At 38.3% G+C, this 27,840-nt stretch overlaps 1 protein-coding gene, 2 long non-coding RNA genes and 2 other non-coding genes across 5 annotated transcripts; 4 read left to right on the top strand and 1 right to left on the bottom strand.

The window, feature by feature from the left end:
- Window positions 1-2,171: 2,171 nt before the first annotated feature.
- Window positions 2,172-3,782, bottom strand: LOC106381047. The gene is made up of 3 exons (XR_001276463.3): window positions 3,449-3,782; window positions 3,061-3,154; window positions 2,172-2,439 (listed from the first exon to the last, which is right to left on the bottom strand). It is a non-coding gene; the product is annotated as an uncharacterized LOC106381047 (long non-coding RNA).
- A 356-nt stretch (window positions 3,783-4,138) lies between these two features.
- Window positions 4,139-4,918, top strand: LOC106381053. The gene is made up of 2 exons (XR_001276464.3): window positions 4,139-4,443; window positions 4,518-4,918. It is a non-coding gene; the product is annotated as an uncharacterized LOC106381053 (long non-coding RNA).
- Window positions 4,919-16,602: 11,684 nt separating this feature from the next.
- On the top strand, window positions 16,603-16,709 carry LOC125588131. Its single transcript, XR_007324525.1, has one exon. It is a non-coding gene; the product is annotated as a small nucleolar RNA R71 (small nucleolar RNA).
- Window positions 16,710-22,125: 5,416 nt separating this feature from the next.
- LOC125588129 lies at window positions 22,126-22,232 on the top strand. The gene has a single exon (XR_007324523.1). It is a non-coding gene; the product is annotated as a small nucleolar RNA R71 (small nucleolar RNA).
- Window positions 22,233-26,196: 3,964 nt separating this feature from the next.
- LOC106350402 (two-component response regulator ARR4) lies at window positions 26,197-27,708 on the top strand. Its single transcript, XM_013790294.3, has 5 exons — window positions 26,197-26,566; window positions 26,638-26,714; window positions 26,809-26,886; window positions 26,986-27,056; window positions 27,138-27,708. Exons 1-5 carry the CDS (start codon window positions 26,392-26,394, stop codon window positions 27,496-27,498), a joined length of 762 nt encoding a protein of 253 aa, XP_013645748.1. The 5' UTR covers window positions 26,197-26,391; the 3' UTR covers window positions 27,499-27,708.
- The last annotated feature ends 132 nt before the right edge of the window (window positions 27,709-27,840 follow it).

The raw sequence follows: 27,840 nt of genomic DNA, 5'->3' as shown, positions 1-27,840 counted from the left end.
ATAATTTTTAAAACTCATATTTTTCAACTTCTTATAATCCTACAATTATAAAAATCAAAACTAAATAAGAGGAACCGTATCCATGCAACAACTAAAGGTAATTACTTGATTAAAATTTTTGAGAAAAGGTTGGTAAAGGTGAATCAAAAATAAATAACACACACAAGATCAAATTTTACATTCATGGTTTTAGAACTTTAGAAATCAATATCATGGCCAAATTAAATATATTGAATAAAAAATTATAATACTGCAGTTAAATAACTTATAAATAAAACTTTAATTAAATAACCTAAAAATACACAGACAGATAAAACTACAAGTCTTAAACTAATAAAATATTATCCAAATTATTATATTTTGTTTTTTTTTAAAAAATATTCATGTCCGCGCATAGGCGTGGATGAATCACATAGTTTATATTATATTAGAAAAAAAAGAAGCTACCAAGAATGTCAAAATAATATGGCTCGGTCAGACAATATCGGGCCTTCACTGTAATCATCAGTTTCGGGCTTGTGTAAAAGTTACATTCATCTAATCTCACGCAGTGGTCAGGATTGCATCACGAAAAGTTAAAACTCGTTAACTTCATGTGCTCTTTCCTTTTGACATTTTTGAAACATGTGTTTTCATGAGTGATTGTAAGAATAATATACATAACATACATAAGTATAAACTTCTGAGGAGTCGTGTTTGAAAATCTCATTCCCACCTATGAGATAAAAAAAAAACTGTAAAGACATCCGTCAACTTACTATTTACTATTTGGAAATTTACTAAACTCAATATCATATCATAGTCTGAATACAAATTTTGACATCATTCAAATCGAAATCGACCTAGCCCATCCCATCAACATGAGAAAAGATATATTCTTCTTTTTAAGAAACATATATACTTGTTGAAAGCAAAATATTTAATTTACATTGTTTTGGAATTTAAATACTAGGTTTTTTGGAATACAAGATGCTAGGTTGTATATAATTTGTAAACTGTTTTTAGCATGCTTTTATTTAATTGTTTTGAAATTTGAATACTAGTTTTTATATTACTGTATTGTATATGTGACCTGATTAGTGACTTTTATTGCTAGGTATACTGCAATGAATATTTTAGCATTCTTTAGGGTTCCAAAATGTGACCTGAATATTGCTAGCTTACACTAATAATTATAAGTTTTATGTGATTTTATGTCACTATCTTCATTTTTTCTATTGATCTTCAAAGTTCCAAGAAACAAAGATAAAACTTTGATTTATATGCGACACGTTGATCAAACTTATGGATTTTTTTGTTCAACCCTCGATTTTTAGTTGACATCATGAAGATTTGATCCATCATTCGTTGACCAAAAAAAAAAAAAAATCAATCTTTAGATTTCGCAATTGTTTTTATTTATTAAATAATGTGCATATCGATTGTAAAATCTGATTTCACGCGTTATTGGGCATTTTCTTTCTACTTGGTTGTAGCAGTTGTTGCGGTGGCTCTACTAGGAGGATGTCACGCTATCGAGTTTGGTTCTTCTTTTGAACAATTAAGGTTTTACATTATCTTTAAGAGTGGTTGTTTATTAACAAGAGAAAAAATATTTAAACTAACCTTTTAAAAATAAGCGAAGGCGAAGCTAACAAAAGAAATATATTTATGAATAATTTAATTATTTTTGAGTGGGAAAGACAAATCAAAAGCAATCTCCAAGATATGATACGCTGTGGTGTTCAAGAGCATGTTTATTGGTAAAACCCACTTAGAAGATCTTAGTGATTTTTTAAGTATTAAAGTGAAGTTAAGGGTTTTGGTTAAGAGACCCTTAATTTTAATGGTTTATTGGTAATATCTTAATTTGGGGTTCTTAAAAAAAATTATTAAACATAAATTTTTTGAAGATACTTTTTTTTTTAAACAAAGTTAAACATTACATTTTAAACATAGATTTCAAAATAAATAAAAACTAGATTTTGACCCGCCCTTGAAAATGCGGGTATATTTTTTGTTTTACATTTTTGTTGAAATTTAATTTTTATATTTGTGTTTTTAGTTATATATATGTTTTTATTTGTATAATATTTATCTTAAATGATTAATAAGAGGTTTTAATCAATACTATTAAAATAGTTGGACCACACATATATCAATATGTCATGTTCCTGTTTTAATAGTATTGATCATTAGAAATGCTTTCAAACTAGAGCAAAGTCGTTAACTACAAGAGTAAAGATAGAAGTTTTATCCACACAAGATCACACTTTCAATTCAAACTTCAAAACAATTTGAAGATATTTATTAATTTTCAAAGAACCTATTCGATTAAATATTCAATCCAAACCAACACCAAAACTGTTTAAACAGGTCCACGAAGTATTTTGATTGAGAATCATACCTCCATTTTTTCATCTCCATCTCGGCCTCTCACTTCTCATGATTCTCCCAAGCCTGCAAGGTAAAACAACAACAAAGAGTTATCAACAAATATTTTTTTTGAATACCAAGAGGTTCGGAACCGAAGTAATGCCTTAGACCATAAATCACAACATATACTATTAGTTTCGTCACAGCAGGTCACTTGAACCAGAAAGTCTGATACAATGAATATGGAAACCCAGTTGAGATAAAAACCTCTTGATGGAGTTCTGAACATTACACAAAAGAGAGGTACTAAAACCTATTATATTCAGCATTTATAATTGTCAAAGGATCCCAACTAGTACTCTCTATGTGTCCCACAATCCTTCTGAGTTTTCTGAGAGCTTTAAAAGAACCCATTGCAGCTACTGTATTTCCCTGTTAGATGCAGATAAACCCCAAGCAAAATATCACAATAAAAGAAAGAAAATAAAACGTATTAAAGAAGTGAGACACTTGCAAAAGAGACGCACACTATTACCTAAACTAGAATCTAAACTTGGTAAGCTAAAGGGAAAGACATGAGTCAAGAATCCAAAAAATCAAGAAACTTGGAAATGGCAATGGTCTTAACAATGCTTGAAGGTGATGTTAGAAAGACTTTTCAACAAATCAAAAAATCAAGAAACTTGGAAATGGCAATGGTCTCACCTGCCATAGCTTGGCTTCAACGCCTTCAACAGAAGCAGCTCCCTTCCTTATCTATTCAGCTAATGTCTCCACATGACCGTACATTGAGTAGTACCTGCAAATATAATAATGTCAATGAGAGTCAAACTTGAGATCAAACTCAAATCACAAAACAAAATTCGAATCAAATTTCAAACAATAAATACGCTAATTACAGAAGAGTTTGAACCCCAAATCATAAATCAAAACTATCATCCCCCATCCATGAATAATTATTACAGAACAGCAAAAGCTATGATTAAAAATAAACACAATAGAAGTATTCTTCTTCGATCAACATTGAGAAAAATCAAAATCAAATCGCTACAGTTGAATGAGAAAGAAAGATAGAAATAGGAGTTTTACTTACATGATATATACTTTGGTCACCATCGATGTCTGAATCTTAAACACTGATTTTTTTTTTATCTAACCTAGAGATGCTCTTATGTTACAGTCAAACAAGAGAAAGAATCTGAAGATGATGAGCAGTCTGATTGAGAAGAAGCTTGAGTTCAGCAGCAGTCCAGAAACCAATTTCATTCTTCGTCGTCGAGGAGGAGAACAGACGTCGATTTCATTCGAGGAGGAAAGCAGGCATCGATTTGATTCGTCGTAGAGGAGGAGAGGAACAGATTTTGCTTCACTTCGTCGACGAGTAGAGCTCCCCTCGTTTTCTCCTCCCAAAAGCTACAAAGACGATGCATGGCATTCAAGAGACGTATCTTCTGTAGTCTAAATAAGCTACGTCGCTTAGATTAATTGTCTTTTTTCATTTTTTTTTAATACCTAATTAAACTCAAGAGACCTAGGAACATACGGCTATAAAGATGCTCTAAAGAGTTAAACAACAAATTTTGTTTGGAAGAAAGGAAAAGTCAAATGACTTAAAAAAATGTTCGAACAAAATATTAATGGGTCCCCCCCCCCTCTTTAGATTTCCTTGGGACCTACGAATCATAATTTTAATGTGGACGTCAATGCATTATTATTTATAGTAATTGCACTCTACACATAAGAAAAACCATGTAATTGGCGATATGCACATTTGGTGTTTACTTAGGAATCATCGACAATTACATAGACCATTATACCCCTATTATTTTCTACATGCATTTTGTTTTCGTGATGCCCACAACTTTTAGTAGATCATATATCTGATAAACCAAATATACACGAAATCTATTCATGTCAAACAACTTGAAATATTCTAATGTTTTTGAAAAGTTTCCCCTTATCGTAAAAATCTAGACACCCAAAAGCACATCTTCTTCTTCTATTTATATTCAACTGTTCTGTATTCAAGAAAAAAAATCAACTGTTCTTCTCTTGTTTGATACATATCCGAAGAATATCTCTTGCAAGGTACCATCTATGCTATCTTTAAAGTAAATTGAATATTTTCAATCAAACTGTTTGTAATATTTTCGAGTTTTCAGGCGCAAGTTATTTCCATAATTTCGGCTGGTGTTGAACAAAATAATGTCAACCTGGAACTTGGCTGGTCCGACGACGAAGAAGATGTTCAAGTTGAAAATCTTGTCAAGTGTATCAAAGAAGTTTTCTCTTTTTCTAATTCCCATTTCACAGGCGGAGCCACCAAAGCTGATGTTATCCGGATGCGTGATGAAGCCAAAAAGGAAAACAAAACTTGTAAAACCGCAAGAGCCAACCCAAAACAACATGTGTCCCATGCAATCGACGCAGACAATAATATCTCTAAACTATGCTAAAGATTTGTGAAGTAGTTCTAACTTTGAAAATGTCTTTGTCAAAACTTTACAGAACCTGTAACAAAAATGGAAAATCAAACTAACAAGACAGCTTAACTCGGCTAAAATATGAATTATACGGTCAACAAATATATATGTCAACGAAAATGAATTATGAAATCGTTCCCACTTGTAATCATTATCAGACAATGCTAAAATCTCGTACTATCATGCTAACGTTTCTAACGACACAGTTAACCTTCCCATTATCAGGTTTTAGACATCAACGAAAAGCTAAAACAACCTATAACTGCGTAAAGATATTTACGCGACCAAAGACAGTCGCAAACAAAAAGGATTATGAAACCAGGCTAACTTGGAATTTTTACCAGACAATGCAAATAGTTCAAGTAGCGAAGCTAAAAACATTAATCTTGTTCTTAAAATTCATCTTAGCCGGTTAGAATACAGAAATGCACAGTAAAACAAACTAGAAACTTCTGATTTATCCGACCAACCAAAAACAAGGCCTACAAAACGAAATATGAAATCAATCTTACTGGAAATTAGTAACAGACAATGCTAGTGATTCATGTTGACAAGCTAACATTATAAATATTTTTGTTAAAAATTCTTCATAGCCGGATAGAAAACAGAGAAGAAAACCAAAAACAACTTTAAAAATGCTAAAATCCGATTTAGCCGACCAACACAACGACAATACAACAAAATACTACTTAATGAGACCCCTACAACACACTTAAGCTAATACGCCCATCCCAATCTAACTTCAATATTCAACACCCACCTTCGGTGCTACTTCCTCCAGATGATGTATCTTTTTCCCTCTCACCCCCCTTGATTGATCTACCTCCTTTTGTTCCACCGTAATTAGCCAACTTCATAATTGGTGGCAGTGTGATAGGACATGCTATTGGCATCTCCAGACTTGTGTTACACATCTCAATGTTACTGGATTGTTGCAATCCCAATCCTTCACCAGTCACCATAACTGCAAACATTATCCCATAAAGGTTAGGTAACAATTGCACGAATTTCTAAATTATTGATTTATGTTATCACGTACCTTTCTTACTTGGTGTGACCAAAGAAGGATCTTCAACACCATTAACCCCATTTGTATTTTCCTTGTTCTTACAGTTTGTGTTGATATAATTGTTACATATGTAATAGATTATCAATACAATCTAAAGTAATCTTTCATAAAACGTCACTTATGTGATTCTCGTTAAGTATTAGTCTAGCGCTAATCTGATTTAGCCAATTTCATACTTTAGCAACTTAAAATGCTAGTAAACTATTTTTTTTTTACAATCATATTAAAGGTATTAAAACTTTATTTAACCATTGATTTTTCTTGTTATCGTGCTTCAAATAAATTTATCCTGATAAAGGTTCGATGTGTATGGAAAACATTTCAAAACTACAACATGAATATACTACATGTCGATGCATTCATTGCTAACTTCAACCATCTCATCATCATGGTCATCTAGCTCAATAGTATCATTTGTATGATCGAATTCCCCATTTAATACTGTCAGAATTAAATACCTTCATCTCTTGTATGTGCTTTAACTATGTTTTGATGTAGAGGCTTCGCCATTTTGCTTCCTTAAATAGGCAACCCGCCATGAACTTTCTGGCTCACTCCCCCGTACATTTTTTTCGCATGCAGACAAAGATCTTTTGGTGTGATTCTCTTTTCTCATCCAGCTGCTTGTGTCAGATTTCTCAACTCTTTCATTGGCCGAAATATCTATAGCCTCTATCACGTAACTTGCATGGGAGAATTTATCCTACCTTAATCATTACTCATCCCCCCAATTATATTTACAAACTCTTTTATCTTCCAACCTATATCAGGCCTACAGAATTTTCTATTTCTAAATAACTAAAAGGACATTTACGTAATTTCCTCTCCACTTAAACAATCCGAAAGCCCACATAAATTTTACCTTAGGTAGTTTCTTTATTTCCATGTTCTTTATGGATTATGACCCAATTCACTCTATTATTTATCCACTTTTCAATTGTTCGAAAAATTGATATCCCTTATATACTAAAACGTAAGTTGTCTGACAAATCAGAAATTGACATGTATCAAAGTTTTGAAAAAATAAAATAAACAATCATAAAAAATATGAATCAAAAAGAACTCCACGATCTCTGTTTTTAAGTAACAGTTTAAAATCCTTAATTTAAACAATTATATCTTCTATATAATTTTCGGTTAACTAAATTTCTACTGTATTGGCCATATTTTTCCCAATTGTCCTTCTTCTCCTATTTTCAATCTTTTGGGATCTTCGTCATCTCTTCATCAAAATCGATACAGGTATATATATATATATATATATATATATATATGACTACTTTGATTCGAATTCATTTTTTCTTCTTCTCAATGTAATATTATCTTTTTTTTGTATGACTCAGTATATGTAGCTAATCTAGTATGCTAACGTATGACTTTAGTGTTTGTCAGGATCGATTGCTTCGATAACCACTTTAAATCAAAGAATACATTAGTATCTGAACCTTATTCCCCTTAGACACTTTGGCTTTCTTGTGCGGAGCTTGGTCTTCTTCGGTGATGTTCTCATTCTCCTCTTCTTGAGGAAGAGCTACCCTTTTGTCATTCGGTTCCTTTGACCTCTTGGCAGGGGCCCTTTCTTCTCCGCCATTCAGCTACTGCTTACTGAGCACAGAAAAATTGATGACTTCCCAGATCCAGAAGCAATACGCTAGACGTCATGTCTCAATATGAGGTGGAATTTAGACAAAGGATTAGTGTTTTACGACGAAAGGTTTCTTCAGGGGTGAAGAGGAGAGCCGGCGGAGACATTGTTCCGACCGGTAGACACTATAGGAGTGTTTCCATGGATAGTGGTTTCATGGGAAAATTGGACGCAACACCTGCTCGCTCAACCACACGACGACGACTTGCTTCTTCACGACGACGAATTTCCTCCTTCCATCTTGCATTAACCGCATCTTCATGTTCTACTCTTTTTGGTTTTTACCCAGCTAGAAGGATCCTTCCTTATCCTTGTACTCCTTCTTAGTGGATGCACAACCGGTTCTTCTTCCTGTGCTTCTTCTACCACTTCGTTGAGAGACACTCTGCATTCGACTATACATGCTTAAGATGTCTAGCTACCAACAAAATTTTGTTGAAATGAATTGAATACCTAAAATGACATAGACTATAGTTTTTCCCCTATAAATAATTGTTTTTTTCTTTTCTATAACTAATTGTTTCCCATAAAAGAATGTCATATCCAAGGATTTCCATCAGAGAAAATAGCACATTTTCAAACAAAGGGATCCAAAGCAATACCTCTGTTCCTTCAAAGTCACACTAAAATAGTGTTTTGAAAATTTTGAAAAATAAAAAAATTAAAATTTTCAAAGGATAAACTTAGAAAGGTGCTATTTTGGTCATTTTAGTTTTTGAGTGCTATTTTTGTGATATAAACTTAGAAACATAAAAACCTTATTTTTTCCAGCGAACACATTCTTGAACAAAGTGAACAGTATTGTTTTCACAGTTGAATTATTTTGAATTTTATCTTCATTATACAAAAATACTTTACTCTGTTTCTTTCTTTTGTTTGTGTGTTTTTTGCTTTCACAACGCCCTCAACCCTGTCATAATTAGCAACACAATGAACTTAGATCGCTTTCTAACTTCAACACACGCACTTATATTATTCATATCCATACTTTTAAGCACAATCTGGGGGGCTAACTGTTGGGGTCAAAATCGGTCACGACGGAATCAATGTCTGAAAGTCCGTAAAAAAGAAAAACTTATGGAGCGTCTTAATCAACAATACGCTGCAAACAAAGTAACCAACGAATACCTAGATACCCTAGCCGTTGCCGCTTTCACGCCACATGTTGCAGATGATGCACCACGAACGCTAAGCTGAGACGACGACGAAGGATGGCACCTGATTGGATGTGAGAAGAAGAGACGATTGATTTCCTCTTATTATTATTATAGATAGATAGATGGTACAACATTTTTATTTCTTAACACCATATATCACGGTTGCTATGACGTCACGTCTATGTAAGAATTTTATGCGAACAAATGAAAATTTCTTATGTAATTTCCAGTTTCTCAGTTTGGGAATAGCACAGCTTCTTCGTCATTCCAATCAAACCAGGATGAATCTCTTTGTAAGAAGCTTGATTTGGATACATAAAGTGGTGGAGAATCACCAGGAAGTTGAATAAATCTCATAGGAGTTGGCATGAAGAAGTTATCCCACTTTCAAATCTCCAAAAAAGATGATCCATATTTTTATGTTTTATAGTCTATATTTACTAATTATTTATTTTACTATACATTTTTCATATAGATGTTTAATTTAGTTTTTCCAGTCTGTCGCAGCGCCGCTTGGTCGCTGATGCGATAGAACAATTCAGAGGTGATGGCGATGGTCAGGATGCTGTCGACGACCCACCGATTCCCATTTGAGGAATCTTCGCGAATTGCCATTTGGGCTTCAGCGGAGTTTTATTTGCCCCATTCGACGCAGATCACAAAATAAAACCGAACCGTCGAATGATGGCGATTCTCCTCACCCCTACCACTTCGTCTTCTCCGCCTTTATCTTTTCATAGTAAGCTTGTAATAAAATTTCAAATTTTTGATTACCTAAGGTATGTTTTGGCATGCAATAAGAGTTGGGGTGTGTATTTTTTTATCGACTCCTAGTTAAGGTATGAATTTCAAATTTTGATTAGTGAACCGCTCGAGAGCTGGATTGTTTTCTGGTTAGGTGATCTGATTGGAGACTTCACCGGAGATCTTAGCCCAAAACCAGTAGTTGCCCTCACTTGGGTAACCAGATGATGCAGCCATACCACCAGGTCTAATATGTAAGCCAAATATACAATAGCGAAATGAATTCTACGCATATAAATAAATAAATAATCATTACTCGAATGAGAAAACAGTGTACTCTTAAATAAATAACTAGAAAATGCTACTAATTTAATTGAATCCATGGTGTGGACAGTCTCTCTGATAAGACTTGAATCTAATCCAAGAGCCCCTGAATGATTCTGCAGGCTCCTGAGTGAATGCCTGCTACTTGATCAACCGAATTCCTACAAGAGTCTTGGAAGATCAATCACCGTTTGAAGTATTGAATAAGGTCAAGCCATCTCTAAGCCATTTGAGAGTGTTCGGAAGCCTATGTTATGTGCTGATTCCAGGAGACATGAGGAACAAGTTGGAGCCTTAAAAATATGTATATCCAAAACTATGATTTTTTGTGTTCTATTTTATATATATTATTTTATGATTTAGTTGAAATATCTTTTGTTAACAACATTTGTTATTATTTTGTACTTAAAATCTGATTGGTACTTAAATATCTGGGGAAGCGCGAAATCTCCGTCTCTTTCCTTCATACGCCGAGTTTGCTTCGCATCCTCGGCAGCAAACAAATAATCAGGAATCTGCATGAGATACAATCCGCCCACGGTACCGCGACACTCGCGATAATCCTCGAGACATTTGTAACTAGTTGATTATCATATCTAATAGAATTAGAGATTATATGACGAGCACAAGGTCTTCTTTGGGTCCCCACTTTCTCCTTTCCAATGGTTTAACTAACCCGGGAGAGTTACTACCTGCCTCAGCAGAGTCTACGTTTATTGGTGGACAAGACCGTCATCAATCTGGCCGGTCTTCTTGTTGGTATACGCCCTCCTCATTAGGGCGAGATCATCAACCGGCTCGCCATCATTTTCTTCCGCCATGAAAAAAAACATAAATTAAAAAAACATTATTGTGTCAAATTCTATTTTACTTTTTCTTTTATCAGTTGTCCATCCAGGGACATCGATCGTTAGGAGAACACCAACTTCGACCGATAAGGATGACCCGACGTCGATCGACCGACGTTATGAATTTGGATACCGCGCTTTTGACATGTACGGAGCATTAATTTTTGGTATTAACAACAACAAACTCATGCTTGATGGATCTCTGAATCTCAAAATCTTATTCAGGAAGATAATTCTCATATCACATCGATATTTTATTTTTATTTTCTGGACCAACATGTTATATAAAAAAAATATGTAATATGGTAAATGTTATATTTATAGTATTAAATATATAAGTTATTTATTTTTATAAAAAAAATTACATCCACGCGCTCAGTATAATTTACTACAAAGTTGTATACAACGTTTCACCATTATAAACGTCTAGGTTTTCATAAAGAATTAATTCCAATCTGTCATCTTGCAAATATAAATGTAATTTTAAACTTTTTTCATCGTCACCGGAATCACTTTTCCCATATCTTCTTCTGAAGCTCTGATACCACTTATTGTATCACAACCTTAATCACACGAACTCGTATCACGTCGAGATTGATCACACATTTTTGTTTCGTTTTCCGATCGTTTCCTTTATCCGTAAGGCGAAGCCGGTCTAAGCCTTTTCCAATCATTTGTTTTTGATATGTTTCCGTTTCTCCGATATTGGCTAAGGGACAAATAGTAGATTTTTTACAAAAATTAATAATTAACGTCATGAAATATCTTCATGGCGAAAAGATAATCAACCATATGGGAATGACAAAATTAAAGATCTTCAACAGGCACTGGAAGAAGTTCAAATGGATAATAATAGATCCCAAGAAGAGATTCTTAAGGTTTCCAGGAAGGTTTTGATGAGAGCCGAGTTGTCAAAGTGCGGCACTGAAATCTTCATCCTTTTCCTCGTGCCTTCTCCATCCCTCACATCCCCACTGTTGCCCAGCAACTGACCCTGCGTCTCCATTTGTCCATCTATCAACTTCTTCCAGATCCATTTAAATGATCTAATCAAATGATCCAATTAAATTATCCATACCGAACTGTTAGTTTCTTCGTTCAATAGAAATTCATTTGAATTGGGATTAGAAGAACACTTGTTTTCCGTGGAACAAACAATTCTTCTTCTAGTTCCAACAAAACCAGATGGTGCATGACAGAGTATTGCCTTGCTGGGTTTTCATCAACTAAGGTAATGCTAGGTTGAAGTTGTTTCAGTGGATTTATAGGTGGAAGGGACAACGAGGCTCCACAAAAAGATTTTAAAATCAGACCATGTAAATACTAAAGTAAATATCTCATCACTTTTCTATCAAATAACAATGGGAAGTTTCCATGTTACTGAGTTTCTTTTTCTGTGAATTAACTGGTTTGTCATGGATATGTGGCAAAACCAAAACGCCAACATATCTTGCTATTAAGGAAATTGAAGATGCATATCGAGTCGTCAGCTTTCAGTTTCAAAAAAATATATATATATCGACAGCTTTGTGTGAAGGAAATTGAAGTAATGTTGTCAACAGAGATATATGCTTATTATATTTATAAATTGTTATAATTTTCTATATCTATTAGGCCAGTTTATCCTCAATTTATGACTATGAATATATAAATTAATATTCTTCATCATATATAAATTTATGACTATGAATATGGTTGTTCCTCCATTTTAAACCTATAGTTTTTATACATGTTAAACAACTTATATGTTAATTTCATAAAATAACTAATAATTTAATAATTTGTATAAGTAAAAATATTCTCATGCGTAGCATGGACTCAATACTAGTTTGTCAAAATAAATCATCAAATTTTTGATGGCTTTTTGGATTAGTTTATTACGCCATCCGCATCGGTTGGTTTCTACCGTAATTTTTCGATTAAAAAAAAGAAAATAATAGAAATGAAAGAAAATGTAGAAAAAATGAAAGAGAAACGCCAAGTATCTCTAAGACCATACCATTACGGACATTTAAGAGACTCTAAATACCAATGGCATGTTTTAAGTGGCTCTTTTTTGTTTATCAATAAAAAGTTAATTACAAATTCTAATTAAATCCAAAATAGTTATATTATACTTGGAAGAAACTTATTTACCACCGATGCAGCTGTCCTTATTGTAGAGTAACAACTAAACGTCTGGTTTGGATAATGTTATTGCGGCTTATGATTTATGGCACCCATCGGCGGTTTGGAAAAAGACATTATACGCATATCTTAATTTGAATTTACAATATTTATTCTCTCTTTGTTTGTCAACTATTTATTCTATGGATTGCATTTTATACTTTCGTGATAGTAAAGTAGAAACTGACCAATCAACAATATTTTTTGTGTGTTATTTATCTACATTTATTTTTAAAAATACATATATCTACAACATAACGTGTTAGGAAGAACGGTTGCAAACTTGCAATAAAAGATTATCTTGGGTAAAATTCTAGATTTGGTTAACTGATGTCTTAGTTACATTGAAACATGCATGGAGAACAGATGCTGAATCATAATTCATAACTAGCAAGACCGATCCTAAACGAGCCAGATTATACGCACTTACTGAAACGGTTTACTTTAATCGCTACTGAGAACTGCAATAGCGACCAAGCTAGCTTCAAATCTTCAGCTTTTTATTCTCCGCTTTCAGGTTTTCACTCACACTACCTAGAGATTGGTCATGATCTGTCTTTTTTTTTTTTGGTCGTCTACCCATCTAAGCTAAATCAAGTGGAGAACATACGAGCCAATCATCCGAGGAACATTTCATTATGTCCGGGTTTGATCTATATGGGAGAAAATATAACCTCTGGCCCTTGCATCTTTTGATAATCCGTCTGCCCGGCCATTCCGACTTCGAGGAATATGAGACAGTCGCACATCCTCGAAGTCTTCCTGTAACCTCTTGAACACCTCGATCTCTGTCGCAAAAGCTGGCCAGTCCATCGAGTTTGTAGTCATATCCACTAAGTCCGAGCAGTCCGTCTCAAACCATACCGAAGTGATCCTTTTGTCTCTCATACATGAGGATGCCCAAAGTAACCCTTCCATCTCAGCATGCAAAGCTGAGAGGCTCCTGTTACACGCCCGTAATCCAAAGTATTCTAAGCCCATTTGATCCTTAAGACTCCACCCTAAGCCACTGACACTGCCATTATTGATTCATGATGCATCAATTTGATAAGTAAGGATTCGAGTTATCCAAGGGGGCACTGTCTCAATCTCTGTAGTAGGGGGGTCGTCATGATCCTCCTTTGCTTCCTCCTTTTCGTTAGCCTTCCTCCAACATTCCGCCTCAAGAGACGCATGTTGGAGGGTGTCAATGGGGGATACGTCTTTCCCATTGAAGATTTTGTCGTTCCTCGTCTTCCAAATGTACCAACAGATCCATGGGAAGGTATCGAATTGTGGTCTCAGAGGAGCCACCTCTTTTCTCTTCCATAAAAGGAAGTTCATGTTTTGATATATGGATGTACTCGGGAAGTAACCCGGAGTGGACGGATAGTCCGTTAAAGCCCAAACCTAAAGAGCTGGTGGGCATTCAAAAAGAAGATGATTAATCGACTCCACTGGGCCAGCACATCTAAGACAACTCCTATCGGTGCCCAGGTGTCTATACAGGAGCCTCTCTGCCGTCGCCACGCAGCCCGAGATAGCCTGCCACAAGAAATGTTTCATCTTGCTCGGGGCCTTTAGCTTCCACACATGGCTATGAAGTCTCGTGATACTCGGTTCTGTAACGCCTTCTTGTGTAAGACTCAGCTTGGTTGATCGGAGTAGGTCGTAACCGGTTTTAAATGAATACACTCCTGATTTGGTGTGATTCCAAACATATCCATTCGGAGCAAGAGAGCGAGATGGTTTTAGCCTAAGTATCAAAGGAATATCATCCGGGTGAAAAAAATCTCGTAAAAGCTGGATATCCCACTCCTTGGTATCATTCCTAATAAAGGACTGAACAAGAAGTTGGGGTAATCTGTAAACAATGTGGTTAGCAGGTCTAGGTGGTCGAGCCACTGAGTCTGGAACCCATGCCTCACTCCAAACCCTCGTATCTCGACCTGTTCCAATCGTTTTCCGTAAACCCGAAATGAGTAGAGGTCTTGCTGCAATGATATTGCGCCATCCATATGATGGTGAGTATGTTCGTCGATCTTCCAAAGGAGAGGTATGATTGTAGTACCTTCCTTTTAAAACACGTGCCAATAAAGAGTTCGGGTAATGAATTAATCTCCACAATTGTTTTGCAAGAAGCGCTATATTGAAGTCATGGAGATCTCGAAAACCTAGTCCCCCCCGAATCCTTGGGGGTACAGATCTCGTCCCATGCTATCCAATGCAAACCTCTACTGTTTTGTATTGAGCTCCACCAAAAGTTTGAAGTTGTGCTCCTTAGTTTGTCGGTAATGCCTTGTGGAAGTAAGTAACACGACATCACAAATGTCGGAATTGCTTGAGCCACAGATTTGACTTGGACTTCTTTTCCTCCTTTAGAAAGGAGTCTCGATGACCAAGTGTTGACTCTCCCATTGAAACGATCTTGTACAAAGAAGATCTGGTGGGTACAGCCTTGTATAAAACTTTCTTGTTGATGTTGGAGAAGCAGACTCTCTTGTTGGGCATATCGATGGTTGCTCCAACAGTAGCCATGAATGTCCTTCCAAATATCAAAGGCATCTCATGATCCTTGTTCATCTCAACAACTTGAAACTCAGCAGGAACAATGCATTCCCCTACTTGAACATGAAGGCTGCGGATGGTTCCATATGGGACTGCTCTAGAAGAGTTTGCAAATGTCAGGGTCAGGGTCAGCTGAGAGCGCTCAACATCAGCAATACCCAAATCGTCTACAATAGCCTTTGAGACGAGATTCACACAAGAACCAGAGTCATAAAGAGCATCCTTGAAGGTTGTTCCTGCGATGGAACATGGGAAAACAAACTTTCCAGGATCATCAACCTTAGGCAATACCTTCAGTGCTGGTGTAGACAGATCTTTGGCATAGAGGACCTTGATCTCCTCTTGAGTCTCTCTACAGTTTCTAAAAAACTTGAGCACTGGACGAATCTGCAGAGCATCTTCAAATGCAAGTTCTTTAGGAAGCCTTCTCACCATCTTGTTAAAACCTATCAGCTGCTCTTCACTAATGGGATCCATCAGATGTCTAGGTGGAATTGGATAGGGAACCTTGGGAACATAGACTCGAGATGGTGGAGTCTCAGCAGGTTCGCTAGGAGCAGTCACTCCAGAGCTAGCAGACTGCTCAGCTCTCTCTTCTGCGCCTGGAGCAGTCTCAGCGAACGGTTGCTCTATTGCATTACAGTGCTCAGTCCTAGGATTTTTATCAGTTCTTTCAGGGAGCGTCTCTTGTTGCCTCTTGACACTCTCAACTCTTTGAGCAAGCTGAACATCGATCTTTCTTATATGGATTGCAAGATTGTCATACTTGTTATTCAGCTCAGTGAACATGTTGCCCATCTTGGTGTCTATTTCCGTGGTTACCTGATTCAACGCCTTGGCCTGAACCTGCTGACCCTGCAACAGCTGTTGCATCATCATACCCAGACCCTTCAGCTCATCTGGTTGACTGTTCCCGTTAGCTGGAACAGCTTGCTAATTGCTCTGCGGTTGTCGCTTGTTCTGGTTCTGAATATGCCCGGCCGTAGCTTGCTCCATGTTGAAGACGTGCCCTTGGTTGTTTTTCAGTAGCTGATCAACCTTGGCAGTCAGCTCATCTATTTTCTGGGTGTCAGAACTGTTCCCTTTCTTGGAGCAATCACTCTCCTCTTTCTTATTAGCTGAGCTAGCAGCCATGTTCTCAATCAGCTTAAACGCTCCATCAGTGGTTTGAGTCATGAAGTCTCCATTGCTCGAAGAGTTTAGAGCACCTTGGTATTTCCAGTCCACTCCATCATAGAAAATGTCCAGGAGGTAATCACCATCAAATCCATGGTGAGGACATTCTCTGCGATAGTCATTGAAGCGCTCCCATGTGTCGCAGAAAGGCTCATCAGTGAGCTGTCTGAAGGAGGTGATCTTGTTCCTCAATGCAGCTGTTCTCGCCTTAGAGTAGAAATGGCTGAGGAACGCTGATCGGACCTGTTCCCATGAAGTGAGAGAGCCGGTAGGGAGAGAGTTCAACCACCGTGCAGCTTTTCCATCAAGAGAGAATGGGAATAACATGCACGTGATGTAGTCTGGTGGAACACCATTCACGCGAGTGAAACTGCAGACTTTTTCGAAGCTCTCAATATGCTCCATTGGAATTTCTGTAGAGAGACCAGAGAACACCTTTCTCTGTACTAGACCGATCAAAGCAGGCTTGATCTCGAAGTCCTGCCTGGTGCAGAGTGGAGGAACAATGGCAGAGCGCGTAGTAGGGATGTTGCAAGGAATGTTTCTCTGCCCGATTGGAACAGTCTGCGCTTGTTGTTCCTGCCGCGCGAGAGCAGCCTGTTCAGCAGCATCCTGCTGAGCTTGGATGGTCTGCTGCATTTGTTGCATCTGCTGCTGCATGAGTGCCATAGCCGCAGTGAGATCATCCTGATTGGCGTGATCACCCATAGTGGTGTCGGTTTGCCTTGGCTGTTGACGATTTGTTCTTTCTAACCTTGCTAGCTCCTGGTTGGTAAATGTAACTAACTCTCCTTGTGGGTTTCTCCGAGTATGTCTACTGGTAATGCACCTGAAAAATTAGCTGCAACAAAAAGGATAGAGCAAATTAGAGGTCTTAGACTAAATAAATAACCAAAAAATAAAGGTAAAAAGATGGTCCCCGGCAACGGTGCCAATTTGATATTACGTGTATACGCACACCAAATAACCTAATGTGCACACTACCACAATCGAATGGTATGTCGATGTAGCACTTTAGGATCGAATCCACAGAGACCAAATCTTACACTTTATTTTTATGGGATCAGAATCAAGCTAAAACAATATGGGGGTTTTAAAGTTTGTGGTAACGTAAAAAGCAAGTAACAGATTGGTTTTAAGTTTCAGATTAATGAGAAACTAACCTAGGGTTTAACGGGCGCTTACAATCATGAGCCAAACAATTATTCAAGTTTGATTAATGAACTAGTCTAGAACTAGGAACACAATACTAGATCAACCCACTGTCGTGGTGTTTCACCTTTCAGTGATCAGCCTCAATACCTAAGCTCTCGCTTGGATCAAGGCATGATGATGAACATTAAGATCAAGTCCAATCGGTTCACAAAACACCCTAATATCTACTTTCGCTGATTAGGGATGCTATGCTCATTCATAACATATCTAGCAACCTATTACACGGTTAATGAATAGGTTAAACCTAGGATCTAACAATAACTGGCCAGTTTAATGCAAGCAATAAGAGCAGTTATGAATGAAGACAATCAATGGATACTTATCTGTGTTTAGCTCACGATCTAACACCGTAACACCCTAGGCTAGCTAGATCAACTACTCAGTCATAACAAGAGAGAACACAGAAATCAATTCTGAATAAGACTTCATGTAAATAAAAGAGATAGAAAGAGGGTTCAGGATAATCTTCTCTATGGTGAGAGAGATGCAGCCTTCTCCCTTTACAATCCAAAAGCACAAAAGTCTCCAATGGTTTTTTTCTGTCTAGAATAGCTTAAAATGGTAAAGAGAAACAGAAAATATGATATATCCAAGCCACAGGCGGCTGGGAGAAAAAAAAAGGATAATTAGGGCAAATCCCGTAATGATTGTAGTTTCCTTAAAAATCTCTGCCGCTCGAACACTCACTCGGAACAGTCACTCGGGTTGCTCCGCTATCCGGAACAATCATCAAGACTGTTCTGCGTGAAAACCACCAAATTGCATTGTTTTCTGCCTCTTTTGTTCCAGCTGGTCCATCTCCCATCCAATGCAACTCCAGACCTATAATGACTCCAAAATGACTAGAAAGACTCGATAAAGACTTGAAAACCAATTTAAAAGCATATATACAAGATGTATAAAACACCATATATCAATTCCCCCAGACTTAGATCCTTGTTTGTCCTCAAACAATGTCAAGTATCAAGAACATGGAGAAAGGTTTGAAAGTGCGGGAACTCTCCTATTCTCAGCAACCATACTTTAACCACGAATCTATAAACCATACAAGCAGTAAAACTAGGACAACACACCCTTACCGGAGCCCCACTAACTGCTGTTCAAAAATCGGCTCCATACTCTTCATCTCAAACCTGAAAAAGCAACACTATCGAGACAGAACTCCCTACATTCATTTAAGAGTAGCGTGAGCTTCTCATCACAGGCATCATTCAGGGTAGACGATCTAGGTGTGGAACAGGCTATTTAATGGTGGAGTTAAAAGTGTTTATGGGCTACCATTTCATTGAAGAGGATGCAGGATATCACACAAAATGACAAGAGATGATAAATCCATTGATGTCCACAGCCTCTACTCGTTTTTGCTCTATCTGGTGCGACTGTTCTGGTGACGGAATATGCAACTGATTGTTCTGCGTTCCACTTTCCTTTTGGTACCCACTCCTTTGCTCGATCTTTACAGTGGCTCATATTTCTTTGATCTCATCCCCTTCTCCATCACCTTATTTTGGTTTTTTTTTTTTTTTTTTTGAAGACTGATATGGTGATGTGACAAAGAAGGAGGTCATACATGATGTTTCTGAGTGCCACTGGTGTTTCTGATTTTGCAACCATCCTGGTTCTCCACCCCTGCTCTTGCGCAGTTCATTGGTTATGGAGCGGTTGCTCCCTTAATCTGCTTGTTCTCCTTTCTGCCATAATTTCTGAAGCAGTAACGAGTAGGAGGCTGCGTTGATCCTTTCCTCTTCGACCTTTTTGCACATATCTGCACATATGACACTGAAAAACAAATGCATGAAGGTGGAATAAAGGCTAAGGTGTAGGGTGGGAACTAGCTAAAGATGAGCTAGCCACTCAGGATCAGCAAGATAGATAAAAAGGATAAGAAGTCCTGAGTGTGTTCTCGTTTCCCTGATCTAATGCCCATAACAAGAAGAATTTCGGTTAAGATTAGGTTCAAGTAAAGTGGAGTTAAGTCTACCCAGTGTAACCTTATCGGCTGAGAACTTCTGGAGAATCAAGTGAGATATGTCAGGGTGTTCCAGGTCCACATGTGTGTCTTTCGCCACTGCTAAGGTCACTGAATAAGATAACTAAAGCACAAGGTGGTCAGTGATCAACACAGAATAAGGTCCTAATTCCCACAAAGTTTTGACTGACTCAATAAAAACTGATTCAAATTGACCCAAAAGAAAAACAAAAGAAAGAAACGAGTTAGTAAACAACGAAAACCCTCCCCCAGACTTACTTCACAACGTCCCTGGTGTGAAAATAAATCAGAGAGAAGGAGAAAACAAGAATAAAATTTTTTTTTTTTTTTGGTTGAGATACTTACCTGAGTGGAGCAGGCGTTCCATGAAAATTCTGGGTGTTCTATCGTCAGATGATCGCCTGGAACTACCGCTCTTTTCAGGGGGTAGGTTGTTCCGTTTCTGCAACCCATAATTTTTGAAGTATCTCGGATTTTTTTTTTTTGCTTTTTGACCTGAGACTCAATAAACTAAAACGAAAATAAGTAAACAAAAACAAAACCAAATTATATTTACACGTACCAGTGGGTTGCATCCCACCAAGAGCTTGGTTTAACTGGGATCAGTCGGGTTGAGCAGGAGGACTTGTTCCAAAACAAGCTCCACAATCAGACATGTTCAACTTCAAAACTCTGCTCAGCAACCCTTTCACAGCAGCTTCTCCTTTCTCTTTCAGCTCATGTGTGAGCATTACTCTGACTTTAGAGAAAGGTTTAAAGGTACCCTTGCACTTTACCTCATACTCAATGGATTTCTCATCACACAAGCGAGGTATCAAAGTCATCATAGGATCACCCTTGACCCTTTTCTTCTGAACTTTCTGTTTCACCCTTGAATTCTCTCTGAATTTAGTAGGATCAGTGTTAGGATCTTCATCAGATAACAGCCTGCTCTCACCCTTATCACCATGCTCCTTCTCTGGAACAACCTTCAGCTTTTCTACATCAAACACTGAGATGCGAGAGGCGTGTGATGAGGAAGATCTGGTGGGTACAGCCTTGTAGAAAACTTTCTTGTTGATGTTGGAGAAGCAGACTCTCTTGTTGGGCATATCGATGGTTGCTCCAACAGTAGCCATGAATGTCCTTCCAAATATCAAAGGCATCTCATGATCCTTGTTCATCTCAACAACTTGAAACTCAGCAGGAACAATGCATTCCCCTACTTGAACATGAAGGCTGCGGATGGTTCCATATGGGACTGCTCTAGAAGAGTTTGCAAAGGTCAGGGTCAGCTGAGAGCGCTCAACATCAGCAATACCCAAATCGTCTACAATAGCCTTTGAGACGAGATTCACACAAGAACCAGAGTCACAAAGAGCATCCTTGAAGGTTGTTCCTGCGATGGAACATGGGAAAACAAACTTTCCAGGATCATCAACCTTAGGCAATACCTTCAGTGCTGGTGTAGACAGAGCTTTGGCATAGAGGACCTTGATCTCCTCTTGAGTCTCTCTACAGTTTCTAAAAAACTTGAGCAATGGACGAATCTGCAGAGCATCTTCAAATGCAAGTTCTTTAGGAAGCCTTCTCACCATCTTGTTAAAACCTATCAGCTGCTCTTCACTAATGGGATCCATCAGATGTCTAGGTGGAATTGGATAGGGAACCTTGGGAACATAGACTCGAGATGGTGGAGTCTCAGCAGGTTCGCTAGGAGCAGTCACTCCAGAGCTAGCAGACTGCTCTGCTCTCTCTTCTGCGCCTGGAGCAGTCTCAGCGAACGGCTGCTCTATTGCATTACAGTGCTCAGTCCTAGGATTTTTATCAGTTCTTTCAGGGAGCGTCTCTTGTTGCCTCTTGACACTCTCAACTGTTTGAGCAAGCTGAACATCGATCTTTCTTATATGGATCGCAAGATTGTCATACTTGTTATTCAGCTCAGTGAACATGTTGCCCATCTTGGTGTCTATTTCCGTGGTTACCTGATTCAACGCCTTGGCCTGAACCTGCTGACCCTGCAACAGCTGTTGCATCATCATACCCAGACCCTTCAGCTCATCTGGTTGACTGTTCCCGTTAGCTGGAACAGCTTGCTGATTGCTCTGCGGTTGTCGCTTGTTCTGGTTCTGAATATGCCCGGCCGTAGCTTGCTCCATGTTGAAGACGTGCCCTTGGTTGTTTTTCAGTAGCTGATCAACCTTGGCAGTCAGCTCATCTATTTTCTGGGTGTCAGAACTGTTCCCTTTCTTGGAGCAATCACTCTCCTCTTTCTTATTAGCTGAGCTAGCAGCCATGTTCTCAATCAGCTTAAACGCTCCATCAGTGGTTTGAGTCATGAAGTCTCCATTGCTCGCAGAGTTTAGAGCACCTTGGTATTTCCAGTCCACTCCATCATAGAAAATGTCCAGGAGGTAATCATCATCAAATCCATGGTGAGGACATTCTCTGCGATAGTCATTGAAGCGCTCCCATGTGTCGCAGAAAGGCTCATCAGTGAGCTGTCTGAAGGAGGTGATCTTGTTCCTCAATGCAGCTGTTCTCGCCTTAGAGTAGAAATGGCTGAGGAACGCTGATCGGACCTGTTCCCATGAAGTGAGAGAGCCGGTAGGGAGAGAGTTCAACCACCGTGCAGCTTTTCCATCAAGAGAGAATGGGAATAACATGCACGTGATGTAGTCTGGTGGAACACCATTCACGCGAGTGAAACTGCAGACTTTTTCGAAGCTCTCAATATGCTCCATTGGAATTTCTGTAGAGAGACCAGAGAACACCTTTCTCTGTACTAGACCGATCAAAGCAGGCTTGATCTCGAAGTCCTGCCTGGTGCAGAGTGGAGGAACAATGGCAGAGCGCGTAGTAGGGATGTTGCAAGGAATGTTTCTCTGCCCGATTGGAACAGTCTGCGCTTGTTGTTCCTGCCGCGCGAGAGCAGCCTGTTCAGCAGCATCCTGCTGAGCTTGGATGGTCTGCTGCATTTGTTGCATCTGCTGCTGCATGAGTGCCATAGCCGCAGTGAGATCATCCTGATTGGCGTGATCACCCATAGTGGTGTCGGTTTGCCTTGGCTGTTGACGATTTGTTCTTTCTAACCTTGCTAGCTCCTGGTTGGTAAATGTAACTAACTCTCCTTGTGCGTTTCTCCGAGTATGTCTACTGGTAATGCACCTGAAAAATTAGCTGCAACAAAAAGGATAGAGCAAGTTAGAGGTCTTAGACTAAATAAATAACCGAAAAATAAAGGTAAAAAGATGGTCCCCGGCAACGGCGCCAATTTGATATTACGTGTATACGCACACCAAATAACCTAATGTGCACACTACCACAATCGAATGGTATGTCGATGTAGCACTTTAGGATCGAATCCACAGAGACCAAATCTTACACTTTATCTTTATGGGATCAGAATCAAGCTAAAACAATATGGGGGTTTTAAAGTTTGTGGTAACGTAAAAAGCAAGTAACAGATTGGTTTTAAGTTTCAGATTAATGAGAAACTAACCTAGGGTTTAACGGGCGCTTACAATCATGAGCCAAACAATTATTCAAGTTTGATTAATGAACTAGTCTAGAACTAGGAACACAATACTAGATCAACCCACTGTCGTGGTGTTTCACCTTTCAGTGATCAGCCTCAATACCTAAGCTCTCGCTTGGATCAAGGCGTGATGATGAACATTAAGATCAAGTCCAATCGGTTCACAAAACACCCTAATATCTACTTTCGCTGATTAGGGATGCTATGCTCATTCATAACAGATCTAGCAACCTATTACACGGTTAATGAATAGGTTAAACCTAGGATCTAACAATAACTGGCCAGTTTAATGCAAGCAATAAGAGCAGTTATGAATGAAGACAATCAATGGATACTTATCTGTGTTTAGCTCACGAACTAACACCCTAACACCCTAGGCTAGCTAGATCAACTACTCAGTCATAACAAGAGAGAACACGTAAATCAATTATGAATAAGACTTCATGTAAATAAAAGAGATAGAAAGAGGGTTCAGGATAATCTTCTCTATGGTGAGAGAGATGGAGCCTTCTCCCTTTACAATCCACAAGCACAAAAGTCTCCAATGGTTTTCTTCTGTCTAGAATAGCGTAGAATGGTAAAGAGAAACAGAAAATATGATATATCCAAGCCACAGGCGGATGGGAGAGAAAATAGGGATAATTAGGGCAAATCCCGTAATGATTGTAGTTTCCTTAAAAATCTCTGCCACTGGAACACTCACTCGGAACAGTCACTCGGGTTGCTCCGCTATCCGGAACAGTCATCAAGACTGTTCTGCGTGAAAACCACCAAATTGCATTGTTTTCTGCCTCTTTTGTTCCAGCTGGTCCATCTCCCATCCAATGCAACTCCAGACCTGTAATGACTCCAAAAGGACTAGAAAGACTCGATAAAGACTTGAAAACCAATTTAAAAGCATATATACAAGATGTATAAAACACCATATATCAGTTGCCCAATGACTAAAACTTGATATGTGACCGACGTGACACAACACATAATGAGGTCAACCAGTCTTTCATCAAAGCCCATCTTCAGCATCAAAGCTGCTAAGAAACTCCCCTCCACTCTATCGTAAGCTTTGCTCATATCTGTTTTAATAGCCATGAAGTCTTCCCTACATCGCTGATTCGTCCGTAGGGCGTGAAAGTTTTCTTGTGCTATCAAGATGTTGTCAGTAATCAAACGTTTTGCCACAAAGGCGGATTGTGTCTCCGAGATCAAGCGCGGGATAACTCTCTTAAGTCTCTTGCAAAGAAGCTTAGATATAATCTTGTAACTAACATTGCAAAGACTAATAGGTCTGAACTCAGTCATGTCTCGAGGTTTCTTCTTTTTCGGGATGAGACAGATATTTGTCTGGTTCAATAATGGGTCAAAACTACATGTCGCAAAGAAATCTCGGACAAGTCTAATAATGTCTTGCCGCATTTCCCGCCAGAATTTCTGAAATAATTTACTAGTCATGTCATCTGGACCAGGTGCTTTATCTGGGTTGATGTCGAAGAGAGCTCTTCTATTTTCTTGTTCCGACGGTTCCTCTAAAAGTAACCTATTGTCAGTCATGGACACTTTTTCTGAGATAAAATGGAGGGATGCGTCTAGCTCCGTCAGCAAAGAGGTAGAGAAGAGATCTCGAAAGTATTGAACAACCACGTTCTCCACCTCGATTTCACTCTCTACCAGCTTCCCATGTTTGTCTTTGATACTTATTATCCGATTTTGGGCTCTGCGTTGTTTTGTAGTGGCATGATGAAATTTTGTATTTCTGTCTCCATCTTTGTGCCATTGATCCCTGCTTTTTTGTTCCCAAAAAGTATTTTCTTCTCGAAATGCAAAAATCAGTTGTCTTCTCAAATCTTCCAATTCTTCTGTTGTAGTAAATTCATCATCTTGTGCCAAGTCTATCTTATCTTTTGACTCCCTAATCAATAGAGAAGAATTTGTAGGGTTTTGCTTTTTCCATGAGCTAATCTTATTTCGACATGAGGTAACTTTTTGATGAAAATTCCTTAATGGAATTTCATCAAATTGTCCCCATCCCGAGATTACTGCTTCCTTAAATCCTGGTTTTCGTATCCATCTCTTGTCAAATCTAAAATTCTTTCTTGTCCTCCTAACACTGGATTGGATCCGTGCTAGGACCGGTCTGTGGTCCGAGCCCCATAGTTGCAAAAATTCCACTGTAGAATGTGTAAATAAAACGTGCCATTCTTCATTTGCCACTGCTCTATCTAGTTTACATTTGACTTTACCGGTTCGTCTTTTGCCCACCCACGAGAAAGAGTTCCCTTTTTATGGGAAGTCAAGCATTCCATAGTTTTCTAACATGATTCGGAAAGGGAGGAATGAGCTCTCTAAACGACGCCTTCCTCCCCTCTTTTCATGATTTTATGTGATTTCATTGAAATCTCCAATCATGAACCATGGTTCATTTCGATTAGTACTCATGCGTGACAATCGTTCCCAAACCAAGTCTCGATGCCTAACAACAGGATCACCATACACAAAAATCATAAAAATCGCATGTCCTTTAAGTCTAGTTTCAATATCATGTGTGCATCCGCATACAAGATAGTAACTGAAGGATCATCCATGTAAAAAAGTGCTAGGCCACCGCTTCGTCCACGATGTAAGAATATTTTCTCTTACCCACACCACACCACACCACCCCTCCCCCCCCCCCACCGGATTTTCAGAAATCTCATTTTTTTCAATATTATTTATTTCTTCAAAATAAAGTTCATTTTTTTCAACCCTACAAGCACGGCACACAATAAATAAACAAATATATTTTGTTGGATTTTTCAAAACTATAAATTAATGTTATTCAACCAATTACAAAATAGATTATCAAATATGATTGGTTGCACAGTTTTTAATAAAATAAAAATTTTACCTAAAAAAATGAAAACATCTTATATATTAGAACATCAAAATTTTTTAAAACATCTTACGTTTAGAAACAGATGTAGTATAATTTAAAACAAAAGGACACTAAAAAGATTGATTTTAAATTTTTAATTTTTGAGGAAAGAGGAAAAAAAACTAGGAAATATAAAAAAAAACTGTCATAATAGAAGAGGGGAAGAGCAAACGAAAACATATGTGAGCTCTCTCTCGTCTTAAACTTTAATATCCTCTCCTCTCAGTTACTACTACTACTCTCGGCCATGGCCAGCGACGGTGGCGTTTCATGTCTACGGAGGTCGGAGATGATGAGTGTCGGCATCGGAGGAATGGATTCTCCACCTTTGGATGTAGATGAAGTTCATGTCCTAGCCGTCGACGACAGCCTCGTTGATCGGATTGTCATCGAGAGATTGCTTCGTATTACCTCCTGCAAAGGTTCGTCTTCCTAATTAAATAATAACTAAAAATGCATTCTAAAACATATATATTCGGCGGTTCTGTTTCAGTCACGGCGGTAGATAGCGGATGGCGTGCTCTGGAGTTTCTAGGGATAGACAACGAGAACGCCTCTGCTGAACTCGATGTAAGTCTTCGAATTAAAAGAGTATTTTTTTAGGATTAAAGATTTTTGATTTACCAAAAAATAATTGATTTTAAGTTTCTTTACCGATTCTCAGAGATTGAAAGTTGATCTGATCATCACCGACTACTGCATGCCTGGAATGACTGGTTACGAGCTCCTCAAGAAGATTAAGGTCTGAATTTCACCGCCGTTTTACATAATTATTAGTATTTATTTTTATTTTTTTGAATCCTGTCTGAACAATGTGGAATTTTCCGGAAATCTGAAACAGGAATCGTCCAGTTTCCGACAAGTCCCGGTTGTAATAATGTCGTCGGAGAATGTAATAACCAGAATCGACAGGTGAGTTTTCGTTATCAATCCTCAGGCTTTGTTGATTTCGAGTTAGAGTAAACTGCTAACTGATTAAACTGATTCCGGCAGGTGTCTTGAGGAAGGTGCGGAGGACTTCTTACTGAAACCGGTGAAACTCGCCGACGTGAAACGCCTGAGAAACTATTTAACCAGAGACGTCAAACTTTCCAACGGAAACAAACGGAAGCTTCCAGAAGATTCGCCGCCGTTGACCCTCTCCCCTGATTCGCCGGACTCTTCTCCGCCGCCGTCGACTCTCTCGCCTGATTCTTCGGACTCTTCTTCCCCGCCGTTATCTCCCGTGGAGATCATTTCCTCGCAGCTCTCATCCCCGATAGACGATGAAGATGACGATGTGCTGACATCGTCGCCGGAGTCTTCTCCGTCGCCGGTTCGACGGCAGAAGATGAGGAGTCCCGGATTAGATTAGTGACCTTTTCTGGGGATCCGTGTAATATCTATCTCCGTTAACTTTTTTTTTACCCTTTGACGGTGTTTTTAATTGCACGTTGACTTGACGCCGTCAATTTTATAGATGTCCTTTAATCTCTCTCCACGTGGACGTACTTCTGTTTCTAAAAGCTTTTCGAATTTCCTATAATTATTTTAATTATTATTATTATGCACATAAGTTATGGTTTTGAGTTTTGACTTAAGCTTTATAATTAAAGGATAATGGAAGGGAAAAACTTCATAGTTCATATACATTGTGTGGATTTGAATTCGAATGGTTTAAGTTATTTACAAATGGAGCGTAGTAGTAGCATCAACT

The sequence above is a fragment of the Brassica napus genome, chromosome C5 (assembly GCF_020379485.1).
Source record: "Brassica napus cultivar Da-Ae chromosome C5, Da-Ae, whole genome shotgun sequence".
Taxonomy (NCBI): Eukaryota; Viridiplantae; Streptophyta; class Magnoliopsida; order Brassicales; family Brassicaceae; genus Brassica; species Brassica napus.
The sequence above is the reverse complement of the archived record's forward strand: the minus strand, read 5'-3'. Positions and strand labels throughout refer to the sequence as shown.

Excerpts from the sequence above, each read along its gene's own strand:
- LOC106350402 (XM_013790294.3), top strand. The coding sequence starts at position 26,392 with ATGGCCAGCGACGGTGGCGTTTCATGTCTACGGAGGTCGGAGATGATG. Across the intron at positions 26,567-26,637 it reads TCGTATTACCTCCTGCAAAG|TCACGGCGGTAGATAGCGGA; the intron begins GTTCGTCTTCCT and ends GTTCTGTTTCAG. Across the intron at positions 26,715-26,808 it reads ACGCCTCTGCTGAACTCGAT|AGATTGAAAGTTGATCTGAT; the intron begins GTAAGTCTTCGA and ends ACCGATTCTCAG.